This window comes from Netta rufina (genome assembly GCF_964035555.1).
Source record: "Netta rufina genome assembly, chromosome: 2".
Classification (NCBI taxonomy): domain Eukaryota; kingdom Metazoa; phylum Chordata; class Aves; order Anseriformes; family Anatidae; genus Netta; species Netta rufina.
This window is the reverse complement of record NC_140124.1, coordinates 31333829-31348262: the sequence shown is the minus strand read 5'-3', so window position 1 is coordinate 31348262 and position 14434 is coordinate 31333829. Positions and strand designations below refer to the sequence as shown.

At 36.3% G+C, this 14434-nt stretch overlaps 1 protein-coding gene across 1 annotated transcript; it reads left to right on the top strand.

Annotated features, from left to right (window-relative positions):
• Positions 1-265: 265 nt before the first annotated feature.
• AGR3 (anterior gradient 3, protein disulphide isomerase family member) lies at positions 266-7464 on the top strand (the record flags this gene model as incomplete). Its single annotated transcript, XM_084281898.1, has 7 exons — positions 266-371; positions 2591-2654; positions 4326-4378; positions 5013-5089; positions 5352-5415; positions 6467-6550; positions 7415-7464. 7 exons carry the CDS (start codon positions 266-268, stop codon positions 7462-7464), a joined length of 498 nt encoding a protein of 165 aa, XP_084138024.1.
• Between the last annotated feature and the right edge of the window lie 6970 nt (positions 7465-14434).

Here is a 14434-nt window from a genome sequence, read left to right as displayed (position 1 = left end):
AGAGAAGCAATCACCTTCAGAATATGGAAGCAGACAGGAACACTGGTGGATAGTTTTATTTGAGATGGAAATTGCTTTTTAAATCACTTTTTAAATGTCATGAAGAATAGGGGAAATATTTGAGTTCTTGTTGTGAGAAATAGTTGAAAATCAGAATATTTGTTTGAAAATTATCTCACAAGATAGTGGCTTCCTGATAATGCCCTGGTTCACAAAGTTAGGCTTTATTTTCCAGTTTCCTTGCTGCACTGAAAAGGATCAAATAATGTTCCATTCAACATTGGCCTTGCCCCTTCTGCTAATTGCAGTCTCATCAAACCTTGCAATGGCAATCAAAAAGGAAAAAAGAGCACCTCAGACACTATCAAGAGGTAATGTATATTTCACATTATGTAGTTATCTCCTCATCTTACCATGTAGGTCTGGAAATGTTTTTATTTAGAATATACCTGAAAGCATATATATACTTCCTTAGGTTCACTTATCTCTAAGGATAAGTGAAACACTAAGTAATGTATCTTTTTCCTCCATGTCATTTCACTCCATCAGTTTGTTCTTAAGAATATGTCTGAGGGCCTCATATAGCCTCTGTAATTTATGTCATTCACAGTGACCTAGTAGAAGCAAATAAACTAAATTAAGTCTCTGAAACCCATATGCACTTGAAGAACTGTCAGTGAAAAAAATAGTTTTTCAGATGCCTGTTAAAAGATAATTTGATATGGTAACTTATAGCTCCTGAAATACAATTTCATAACTTAGTTTCTGTGCATTTTTTTTCTACAGACCCATTTGTATATGCAGAACAACAGGTTGAGCCATTTGTGGGGTTTGAGGATGATCTTTCCTTTTCATTTTCATTTTCATTTTCATTTCCTTATTAGCAGATAGTCACACTTAAAAGATTCTCTTGTGGTTCATAATTTTCAACCTGGATGTTAAATGAAGATGCTATTTTAAGTTCTTTATGTCTAATCAAGAAAAAATGACTGGAAAAATATCTGACTGAGGTCTTTTCCTATTCTCAGTCTTCCCTCTCCTTTCAGGTCCATTCACCCTCCAAAATTTCCAGCTCACTTCCTGAGCTGCTCTGCAAGCTGTGCAAAGCATGCAGACCCCATGGCTCACCTTTGAGTTCTTCCCATACAAAGCCTTGGCAGAGCCCTGCATCAGAGGCTAGTTGCTTGGGAGGCATCTGGGCAGCAAAGGGAAGTATAGGAACAGATCAACTGTAGGAACTGTACTGATGTTTTAAGTTATTCCATATGACCAAAAATAAATAAATAAATAAATACAGGGCAGTCAAAAAGCTTCATAAAATACCAGAAACAAGGATAAATGCTTTTCCATATGAAACACTTCATATATACAGGACAGCATTTTCTAACCCCTGGACTAACCAAAGAGAAATGTCAAATCACTTTTCGTAAGTAGTATCCACGGAGAATGGTTACACCCAATCTGGTACCTATTGCCTATCTTGCCTAGATCAGAATTCATTTTTCCCACTCAGCCAAAATTCAAAAATAAATAAATAAATAAATAAAAGAGGAAAAAAAAAAAAAAAAAGAAAGAAAAAAAAAGCAAGAAGTCAATTTTATTGTGTCAGCTTTGAAACAAATTATCACAGAAAGCAAGTGTCAGTTTTCTAATTCTGATTTATGGGATTTTGGGATACTGCAGAGCCTTGAGCACATTACATGTAATTTTCACAGATCAAAAGGGAATACTTAAGCATGCTGTAAAATGACCCCAGCTGACTTCTCTGTGTGACTACCTATGTCAGCAGTTGATTTCAGCCAGGGCTGGGAACACACTGGTTAAGAAGCCAGAACCCCACCATCAACCAGACAGATCTGAAATCAAAGTCACTCTCCTGAAAGAAGAGATGGCCTAGTAGACTCACAAGCCCCATGAGAAAGCTAACAGCAAATCTCTGCATAACCAAGGCTGGACCAAGCATTGCCCAGACAGTGCAAAAGAACGGGAGACTTAACATGGTCCAGACCCAGAAGCTATTCTGCCATGTGCAGATTTTTATTTAACAGACATTCTTTTATTAAATTATTTAATTAAATGAAGCACTTGCAACTCAATGGATTGAAATGTGTGACTCAGGAGTTATGTTTAAAACTATGTGTTCTTCAAAAACTATTCACATTAAAGTTAATATTATTTGACTTTTCATATTTTATTTTTCTCTCTCATTTTTATAAGCCAGCTTTCTTTTTAAACACATCTACAGCATCTACATTAAATACAGAACAGACAATATGAAGAAGAAATATGAAGATATAAGGAATTTTGTCACTGATTTAGGGACCTCTAAGTATTCAGGAAGAGATCTAATGAGTTTGTCAAAGGACCTGAACTGGGTACAAATCCTCAGCCAGCTGAGGTCTGTTTTTTAAATATCCCAGTGCACCTATCAGCAGATTTAGAATTTGCATATCCACAGTGTTTGGGAATATTTGACTGGAAAAAAAAAAAAAAAATCCTATTTATTTACAACTACCAATAAATGTCAAAAATGTAATTTCTTATGAGTTACTGGCATGGCCACCAGTTAACCATTTTCTTATATTTCTAGGGTGGGGAGATGAAATAACCTGGGTACAAACTTATGAAGAAGGGCTTTATCAAGCAAAGAAAAGGTAAGAGATTACAAAATAGTTTGAGAGACAAAGCTGTTAATCAGACAGTCATGCTTGAATACACTGTAATGAAACAGAACAAAGAAGCACTGTCATGGTTGATTTGCAGACCACTCACTCAAATAAAACAGATTTTCTGCATATAAATAAAAGCACTTGTAGAGATCTTATGACTCTGAAGCAATAATAGACCATTAGGCAAGTCTGCTTTGAACACTGTCTTTTCTTTGTGGAAAGATGATACTGCTGTTCAACGACAGCAGTGTTGTCATTTGAATAGGCAATGATAAATAGACAATAATAATACAGGTTTTGTTTGTTTGTTTGTTTTTTAATGTATCATGGATCTCTGATTTCCTCCTCAGTCAACAGCTAGAAATCAATTATATTAGTTCTTGTATGGTGACTTACCACAATTTCTCACTATCCTGGTAGGACCAAGAGTTAAGTGAGTCATTCTCTGAGTTTCAGCTGAAAATATGTTTGAGGATGCATAACAATACTTATTTAAATCACTATTCCCATTAATTTTAGACTATAATAGTGTAGCACAAGATATTGCTAAATTGAAATTTAGCAAATTGAAATTTCAATTTAACAATATCTTGTGCTACACTATTATAGTCTAAAATCATATTTATATTATAGGAATCCTGTCTGGACGCCTACCTGGGCAACCTACTCTAGGGAACCTGCTTTGGCATGGGGATTGGACCCGATGATCTCTTGAGGTCCCTTCCAACCCCTATAATTCTATGATTCTATGAAAGCAAATTGTTTTTAAAGTAAATGACAATCAATTTCTTGTACCCTGTGAAAATGTCTATGAACCAAACAATTCTTGACAGTGACTGCAAATCAAGCATTAATAACTCATTGGCTGAACAGTAACACAAGTTGAAAAAATGTAGGAGAAAATGCATAGAATTGTTTTATATTTTGACATGCTAAAAAATATAAAACTTTGATAATCTATAAAAACATTTACCAAAATAAATAAATAAATGAAAATAAAATTAGAGTATATCTGTTCAAGAAAGCTTAAAAGAAAAAAAATCTTTTCATAGGGAGCATTTGATGAGAAACCTAATTTTATAAAAATTATTTCATTCCAGTTTGCAGATTATTTTTATTTTATTAATCATGGAGAACTACACGCCTAGGCTATATTAAATATCTCTTCAGTACTCATAGTTTGATTGTATATTAACTAGGAATGAAATGATTCTGACTCTTGTCACAGAATGCTGTGGTATCTCTCTTGTAGAATCTTCTACTTTAGAAAAACTATATAGACAAGGAAACTCTGTTCCTCTACTTTCTTTTATTTCCTTTGTCTCTTTTACAAAAATGCCTGTCATTCCTCACAGAATGCCTATATGGTTTTCCTGTGAGTTAACATAAGATGAAACAGGCTGCCCAGGGAAGTGGTGGAGTCACCATCCCTGGAAGTCTTTAAAAGACGTTTAGATGTAGAGCTTAGGGATATGGTTTAGTGGGGACTGTTAGCGTTAGGTCAGAGGTTGGACTCGATGATCTTGAGGTCTCTTCCAACCTAGAAATTCTGTGATTCAGTGAAATGTAATTTGCCTTTTCCAGTCTGCTAGTAAAATTATCTATTTATGTACTTGTCAAATTATCTAACCACATGTTTTATTATTGTTAATAAAGTAACAAGCCACTGATGGTCATTCATCATTTGGAAGACTGCCAATACTGCCAAGGTAATTTTGATTTTTTTTGAGTGTTAAATTTTTGTAAACATATTTATAAGAAACTACAAATATCTATATATTTACCTTGTACTTACAAAAACTTATTTAAATAAATAGGTATATGAAATTGTAGTTGAAAAGCTATGAATTTATTACTATTTTTTTTACAAAAAGTACACTATGAACCTACTAAAAAAAAGAACATAAAATATTCAATGCTGCTGTCCGTCTATCCCTGATGCAGCACTTGTCAGTTTAAATTAAGAGTAACATATTTGTTACTGACTCATTGAACAGATTTAATATTGTTGGCCCTCCTGAACGGGTAACTAGAGAAGCAGACAAGACTGATGAAATTGATCTAACAAGAATTTTCTGAGAATAAAGTACTTTTGTCAAGCCGAGACATGGTATCTGTTGAAACTACAGGCTTCATAAATAACAGAAGAGAGCTTCCATTTTCATAGCTGGGAGGTTGCACAGACAAGGGTCAAAAAAATAAAGGCTGTGACAGAGCCCTGAAGTGTCTCCTCAGGAATGTGAATCGCCAGTGACAGGAACAATGTGGCCAGTCTCCAGTACCCAAACACAGAAGGAATAGCAGTGTTTGAGATGGACTTCAAAATGCTCATGTCTTTTCTAGCACTGAAGAAAGCTTTTGCTGAAAATGAAGAGGTACAAGAAATGGCCCAAAATAACTTCATTATGCTGAATCTCATGGTATGAAAGGTTTGGGGAGATTTGACAGGTATCACTATTTGGCTTGTTTTTTCTCTTTCTAAGTCTTGAATTTTTCATGCCATCTAATTACCTCTGGCATTTCAGTTACATGCATATATATGCATTTGTGTGTGGATATACACACACAAGTAGTACCTTTGGTGTTTCTGTCCTCTGGTATGAGATTGTTCACAAGGGATCCTACTCCAGGAATATATATTTACAGGAATATTTTAATAATTAGCTTTAATTTCTCTGCCAGCATGAAACTACAGATAAAAACCTGTCACCTGATGGACAATACGTGCCTCGAATCATGTTCATAGGTAGGTACAATATTTATGCATCTTTTCAAGATATGATTTCTGAATCTATGCAAGTGTCCTCTCCTGGGGACATCAAAATGAATAATTTTGTAAAAAGAAAATAGCTCAGAACTTGTCATTACCATTAATCTGGAATTTGGCAGACCTGAGTTCAGTTCTCCCTCTATCGGAGGCTTCAGCCCCTGTGAACTTCGCAAGTTACAGATATGTTCTGGGGGGTATGTTGTGTTTGGGAGCAAGGTGCCTAAATATCTATTAGTATCTGGGCCTCTGTTAACCCCTGTTAGCTCTTTGTCTTTCTTGCTAGCACTGTTAAGAGAGAAAGTTTGCTGAAAGTAAATATCTAACAATGTAGATGTCCATAGTGCAGACATTACCAAAAAAGTCAATGGCCAGTGGAGTCTAAGAAATGATTTCTTGCATTGCAAAGTTGACTTTTGGAATAAACCAAATGAATTGTGCCCCACTGTACACATTCCTTTTCGCTGACTGCGCAGGGAACCTAAGGCGGCCAGCTCTGGCATAGCATCCAAAGTTAGGTGGGATGAAGCCCACACTCAAACAGAGCAAGGTAGCAACAGGAGTTTGATGATTAACTAACAAAAAACTTGTAAAAGGAACCTGTTGAGTAATGTTCACAACTTGCTTTCACAATAGAAACATTAAGATCCACAAGATCTTAGCTCTGAAGTCTCTCGGTAGGTCATGCTAATATTGCATTGTCTGCATCACCTTCACTATCTGTCCAGTCAAACTGGCCTCTCCTGAGGTAACCCCAGAACTTGTTATACAAGATATTTTTCTTTAAATATGGATGAAATGCATGCGTAATCAATCCCTTAAAAATAGCTGCATAATATAAAACTGAGCTCTAGCTTTTGTTCAGGATTTCTTCACATAAAGAGCAGTTGGTTGGAACAGAGCGTAACGGCCTCGTAATTGTATGGCTGACGAAATCAGGACTTCTCAGGAACAGGGCTGTCAGTGCTGCACCATGGGCATCGCCTTCAGCTGTTGTGGAAAGCAGTGATTAATATGGTTATTTTTTCAGACCCATCTCTCACAGTAAGAGCTGATATCACAGGAAGATACTCTAATCGGCTATACGCTTATGAGCCACAAGACATACCATTCTGTAAGTGCCCGCTTCATGGTGTTACTTTCCATTTCACACTGTAAGCAGCCAGATACACACTAATCTCAATCATCTGTGCTTGAGAATCAGTTAAGATCTCAAAGTAATGAATAAGGAATGTGTGTGAGCATTTACAATCATTTATAATCATCTAACCTGTTCTAGCAAGACATGTTAGCCCATTAGTAGTAGTCCCACTGAATTTACTGGGACTACTCAGGTAAGACAAGTTGAAAGAGTTGTGTGAGAGCAATCAGGACCAAGATCTGAGCAGTTTGCTGGAGAGTGGTGAAAGTCACTATGGCTCAACTACAATATAATATCCAACTGCAATATGTAAACAGCTGGTGGTGGGAGGAAAACAGAAAAAAAAAAATGCTGATGGTTACCTGAGTACCATCTATGACCCATATTTTGAAAAGGAATGTGATTTTTCAAGTTGAGCTAGTCCTTACACTATACCATCTACCTGACACCAGTATCTCACAGCAGTATCTCACTGCAAAAATGTATGTCACCAATGATTACCAGGTTTGCTGTTGAGAAGTAAAGAAGTTGAAAGGAATCTTGTCAAATCCCTTTAATTTAAACATTTTGATTCATGAAAGTTTTTGCCTTCAGCTTTAGCATTCTTACGCAGAAACTTTTACTACATACTTTTACTATATGCAAGAATTTTTACTATATACTATACAAATCTCTAAAATATAATGTGTTAATGAATTAATTTTATAGTGAATAATATAGTGAACAATTTTATAGTGAATAATTTTATAGTGAATAATGTACTAATCAAAATAGATTTTCTTAATCATACAATGCATTTTAAGTACATTTTACTGTTCTTATTTATTTTTCTTTCAGTAATAGAGAACATGAAGAAAGCATTACGTCTCATTCAGACAGAACTGTAACAAACAGTGAAATGATCATAGCCTCTACAGGGTGAAGCTACACCAGGATATCCAATATTTTAAAATATTTTAGTTAACCCTTCTGTCTCTACTAGTATTTTGAACTCTAACCAAGCAACTTTAATATACCAGATTTTGTAAGAAGTACATATGCATGATTTGGAGAACAAACATAAAAAGACTATCATGCCCACTTGGGAAACAGAGAAGAAATCTATCAAACACTTGAAGTTAGTTTTCTGAATAACTGAAAGTGATGGTTTAAGGTGCAGCAACTTTGAGCTGCATTTTATTAATTCAGCTATAGCTTCATTGTCAGCTACAGCTTCTGATCAAGAGCTATGGACAATCTTTTTTTACGTCAATTTACAATTTATTATGTAAGGTAATATCTACATCTCAGCTCCTAATTTTTATTTTTATTTCATGTAGCTTGTAAGTCTTTAGTGTAGCTCAGATTTACATGCTTATTTCTCATTTGTTGGCAAATCAGACAGGAAGGTTCTTGCTATAGACTTTAGAATAGCTAATATAGAAAAAAAAAATCTGAGATCCAGGCTTAGCTTTACTCTGTGTCTTTAACTATTATTCTGATAACTTAAAACAGAACATATTTATTATTCTGAGCACGTGGTCTCCATGAAGTGATGAGAATCATCAAGTAAAAACTACAGGCTTTGCCATGATAAAAATACAGTGATGCAATAGAGATGGAAGGAGATAATCCCAGAACTCCACACCTGAGGCCAAGTCATGCTTGTAAAGTCTGATATAGAAAACAGGAGCAGGCTTTTCCTAGCTCTTTTAAATGCCATGTAAGGCATGTGAAGCTCATCACAGGCCATTCCTTCTTCTGCAGCATCCCAATTCAGACATCATGGTAGAAGCGTAGTGAAGGGATCTGTACTTACAAACTCCTCTTCTTAACAAAACCACCATGTGGAAGGGCATGCACTTATTTTAAGTAAAAAGCTTAAGTCAGTTGAGATAGTTTGTTATCCCAACAATATTCTTTTTCACTAGAGTAAGATGGTAAGTCATTAATCCACAGGAAGAGCAAGTGTGTTACGTTCTGTGCAAGAAACCAATGTCACTTATCTGTGTAACCTGCCATTTCCTATGATGCTGCCTAAATGCACATATGAAAGATGTGTCCTTTTCAGGACATCTATGTCAATTTACAATAATGAGTAATAATTCATAATAAATTAGTTATATTGTGGCTATCTATGTCTTCATAGCTATGTAAAATTTGGATACAATAACATATTCCAACAGTGGTCATAAGTGGTTGGTAAAATCAGAGAAAATAGTCTTGTATAAATCATTAATGGTATATTGTCTTCATAATCTGTTAAATGTTTTGTTTCCTTTTTTTTAAAAAAAAAAAAAAAAAAAAAACTGGGGGAAAATGCTAGAAACAAAATTAAACTGGTGATCTCATTCCTTTGAATTGTATTTATTTCTGATCATTTCTGTCCAAATCTACTTAAGATGTAGTAACGTTTCCCACACTGTAGCTACATCCTCTCCTGAGCATACCAGAGATGTTCAGGAGAAAGGGATGTGAGCTAGCTGCCAGACATGACACAAGATAGATATGGCAGTACTTTCAAAGTAGGGTTGAGAGAACACTGGAGAGAAGCACACCACAAAATAACTTTGGAAATGCTGGCATACAGTAGATTCAGAATATTACCAAAAAATTAGATGTAATGTGGTAGGTCTTTACTGTCATTTTGCAGAGGATTTCTTTTTTCCCTCCATATATTCATTTTCAAGGACATTGGCCAAGATCTCCCAACATGACAGAATGGCTCAGGTTGGAAAGGACCTTAAAGATCATCTAGTTCCAACCCCATTGCCATAGGTAGGGATGCCTCCCGCTAGACCAGGTTGCTCAGGGCCTCATCCAACCTGGCCTTGAACACCTCCAGGGAAGGAGCATCCACAACCTCTCTGGGCAACCTGTTCCAGTGCCTCACCACCCTCTGAGTGAAGAATTTCCTCATAACTTCTAAAATAAATCTTCCCTCTTCTAATTTAAATCCCCAGAGCCCCCTTCTCAGACTATGAGAGACATTGGCTTGAAACAACTCCTGCTCTAACTTGAGTAGCAAAAAATATGTCAGACAGTTACACTATCAGCCAATGCCTGCATGATGTATTTATGCTTCAGAAGACAAAGGTTTCAGGCTCTTGGTGGATATTTAAGGCAAGGCTGTACCTTTGGAAGTGTCTGTATGCCTAAGCTTTCGTTCCAGTGTGAAAGAAAAACTTTCAGTTTGAAATCTAGAAAGCAGCTGCAAAACAAAACAGTTGGCATTCCTTCAACTCCAGTAGCTACATCTTTGTTCATGGTATTCTTGCTTCCTTGCCTACTACTACCGTGCCACGAGATACAAAGATGACTGTGTCAGACATAAAAGGCTACCCTTGTGGACTACCCTATTCAATGCAGATACTACGTCAGCCTTTCTCTATAGGAAGGGTATCCTCATACACACAAAAGCTGAAGAGCATAAATATGCTGAGGGATCCTTTGGGATTGTACAGTGGATGAACATTTTAATTCCTCTCTCCTGTTAGATAAATAGACAACAGCACAAAACATACAAAACATACAGCCCAAACCCAGGGATGACAGCATTTTTGTGCTGATTGTTGCCACTGCTCACACCCACGTTACTATAACAGAGGGAAACCACAGACACAGCCTGGTGTCACAACACAGTAACTCAGAGGTTCAAACTTAGTGCAAATATATAGTTGAAATCATAACTACAATGCTTTTAGTGAATTCTTTATCAGATAAAAATGCAAGTTAGTTGATATAAAACAAGACTGGTTTGCTTAACTGAATGGAGCATAATTGCAAAAACAACAGAATTCACAGCAACAAGGTCTTACTTTTACAATTTACACAGTCAAGGTTATGGAGATGAAGGGTGGCCCTCACAGCTGGTGACTAGCTAATTTGCAGGAGATGTTCCTAGATACAAGGACACACTGGAGTCTCTCTGAGATAAGTTTACCAAATTCAACCCACATCTCATATCTGTGGTTGTCCTCAGACAATTCACAGTTTTGAGAAATCCAGATGTGCAGCCTTGGCTCTGTTTTTTCTGGAGATAGCATATATTGGCTGTTCTCACTCAGTCAAAGTCAGATTTATTCATTTTTCACTGTTGATAACAATTGCTAATAAAATACACACTTGAATATATTAACCTTGGCTGGCACAGGCTTAAATGAAAATGGATAGTATTGTCATGTTTCTCTCTTCGTATCTGTGATGCAACAGGTAGTGTTTCAAGTTAGAAAACTAGCTAATCAAATCAAATACACCTTAGTCCCTATCAAAGCACCAAACTCCTGTATTTATGCTTCTTCTGCTTAGCTACAACCAGATGGGTGTCACCTTGCTTGATCTGAAAGTTGCATGCCAATTATTATTTTCTGCAAGCCTATGGATTACATTTGGGTCACTTTTTTTGTAGATCAATTCAAAAGGTTTGTGATTCAGGACTATAGTCCTGAATTCACCTTGGCTCAGTAATGCTAAACTCCACAGTCTCATCTCACTGCTGTAACAGAAAATAAATGGTAGAATTATCAATTATTGGCATTGTGGAAGAAACAATTAACTCAAGTCCTGGAACCTACTGTCCTTTTCCTTATTATAAAGAACATATTTTAAACAATAAAAAAAATCAGAACAATATACAGATCATTGAGTTTCATTCTAGGAAGAAAGTTGACCTGTGCATATACACTACAATGCTTGTGACTTTGACATTTGAAGAAAATCAGGATCTATTTCCAAAGGTCTTACAGATACAGACTACATCTGTAATATAGAACTATATTTTCCACTACAGAATTTTTTGACAGCTTTGATGCACCATCCATCCAAGCAGACAGACAGCAACCACTTCCCAGAAATGTTACAGGCACAGGAATCCCTCTGTGTCAGATGAGATCTGCTACGCTAAGTGGCCAAATGGAATTCAGTCCTCCTCTTTCACTTCTCAAATCCCTATAGACATCAGGCTGAAATGTGTAACCTTGAGAAAATAGAACTAAGTTTATCTGATTCTTAAAGATTCAGATGCAATCCTTTTGGTGGAGCTAGATATTCAGGTAAAAAACACCCTGAATGTTGCGCAACATTTTTTCTGTTCACAGTTTAGCTCAACATTCATCCGTAATTTTACAGCTGATACTATCTTTCTGCCCTCTCTTCCTTGGAGATTATCTGACCTGATGAAACAGAAATTCAGATCTGAGATTAAATTCTTATTGCTCAGGGACAAGATAACATTTCTGTAACCTGTGCAAGGAAAGACACAGCATGATTCTTTCCCCTTTTGTCTTTTTGAAATAAATGACTGCTGGCATGCCACAGTATTCACAATATTCATGGGCAGATCTTTATTCATGCTGTTTACTTCAATTTCTTAAAATAGATTGGGAAACTGTTCCTTTTGTTGTTGTTGTTGTTGTTTTTGGTTGGTTTTTGTTTAACCAGAATTAAAATAACCAGCTTTACTTGACCTCTGTTCAATTTAGAGCTAAAGAAGGAGAACAAAAGACAGCATATGTGAGTGTGAGAGCAGTAGCTATTTTAAACAGGATGAATTCAAGCATAATGTAAGGACCTATAGCTGAGAAAACCCATCTGGGTAGCTTATGCACTTTATAGAATTCATAACCATTATATTATACACATGGATGCTAATATTAACATGGGCGTAGTATCACCTATGGAAACAACTATTTCATGTAAAAGACTTCTCTGATTTCTGCCTTTGTTCTGACCACGACATATTCTGGAAAGCAAACTTTATTGCCACTTGCTCACATATCCATACCTATTTCACTGCCTGGACTTATCTGTTGTAATCAGACCAAGGGTAGTCAAACAAACGTGGACTTAACGTCAGTGAGGTGAGGCACAGGAATCTATGAACCGACAGAACAGGATCCTCCCCTATGTATCCGTCTCAAAGCAGAAAGGCGTTGGCTTTTCTAGGCAGATGGCTGATGCATTGGTCTGCAGAGCTAAAACATTTCTCAGTGTGCAAATATTTGCGAGGAACCAGAACAAAAGAAAAGCCACCATAACTTTGTGTACCGTGGAGACAAGAGACTGTGGGACACCTCAGCACTTAAGTGGCAAAAGTAACATTGTCTTGCAAAATAAGACTGATATACTGTGGATTGGTTCATGTACTACACGTGTTCTTGCCAAAGGCTGACGCAGAGAAATTTCCAAATGCTGAGGTGTCCTACACAGGACTGACCAAGTCATTGCTGTGTTTCCTTTTCTTTCTTCCTTTGTTCCAAAGGTTTGCACAGATCCTCAGAGTGCATGAGATGGAAACAAGAAGTCCCCACGGTAATTAAAATGTCCATAAATGCCAATGAAAAGGGGAGCAATATTTATTCCTTCAACAGAAAATCTCCAGAATTAACAATTCAAATATTCATACATTTTCCTTGTTATTCAAGGTGCTCATGATATTCATCACTTACCATGTTGGGTTGCTACAGTGCACTGTAAAGTAACTGACCATGTAGATCCATTTCAGCAAACATTTTTCTTTTAAAAGGTATCAGATTTTTGCTTAGAAACATTTAGAATGACAGAAAACACACAGCAATATCTTTTATTTTTAATAAGAAAGAATCCAAATGCAGTAGAGCCATCCTTCAGTTCACACTGACATATCAAGCACTGCATTTCCAAATTTCCTTATAATTCCAAATCCAGTTATTCTTAAGTAGATATTCATCAAGTCACCCTTTGCATACATGTGACCTGTATGAAAGAGAGAGAAGATGCTATATGTGACAGTTTTTCAAGGTTATAATGCTCTTGAGAAAACACTCCCATTTTTTGGTGCTTGGATTTGGTTATGGCTTCAGAAAAGAGCCTAAAAATACTATTAAAAGATCTACTATGTCTTCTTTTTTCCATGTACTCTAAGGATCACTCAATTCAGCACACCCTGGCTGCCAGTCCCCAGTACATTGTTTGTAAAAGGCTGGCACACAGGAAACCATTCTGCTATTTAGTACTCAGACAGCTGGGGAGAACTGAGTTCATAGGTATATATACACTTCTGTCTTCACTGCCTATGTCCACACACAGGGAAGATGACAGTGACTGACTAGAAAAGAAGCTAAGTTAAGGTCTATTGTACAGGGTAGAAAAAAGGAGCCTTGATCTGACAAGATGGTTTTGTTATCTTTGTTGTTTCAAAACTAAAAGCAGGTAGGGCTGTAATTTTACACATTTCTTGAACATTTCTATCAGAGAACCATGAAACAAACTTGGAAAACAGTTCCACATACAATATACTTCACTGTTATCAAATATTTTCACATGTACATACTCCCTGAGGCAAAATCTCACCCTAATAGAAAGAATTATTCCCTCATGTCCTAAGTGGCTTTAGTTCTCATTAATTTGTATACTCTTGGTCTTAATGAAAAAAAAAGACAAAAATGCCAAAATCCTATAATGAACTTCCAACAGGCCTGAATGACTTCAAAGATTTAGTGCAGCTGTTACACTGAGCCTGGAAGCTCAATCTTTTCTTCCTTGGAAGAATGCCCTTTCTTATTTACTAACCAAACAAATTAATCCATAGAAAACCACACTCTACTGAAAACACATTATGGGTTGTTCTGCTTTCTTCAACTAAAGATATGGGAGGTGGGACACTCCTTTAAAGAGAAATAAAGTTTTGGAGGTTTTTGTTTGTTTGTTTGTTTGTTTTTGTTGCGTGCGTGTGTGTGTGTGTGTATATAAGAGCCAATAAACAATTTTGTTAATGTTCAATAGAGATTTTTAAAATAATAAGTATTATTTCATGAAATCATTCTAGAAGGCTAACATGCAAATGTGAGCCCATCTTAAGTGCTTATGTGGTGTCCACTACATTAACACCATCAGGTAGGA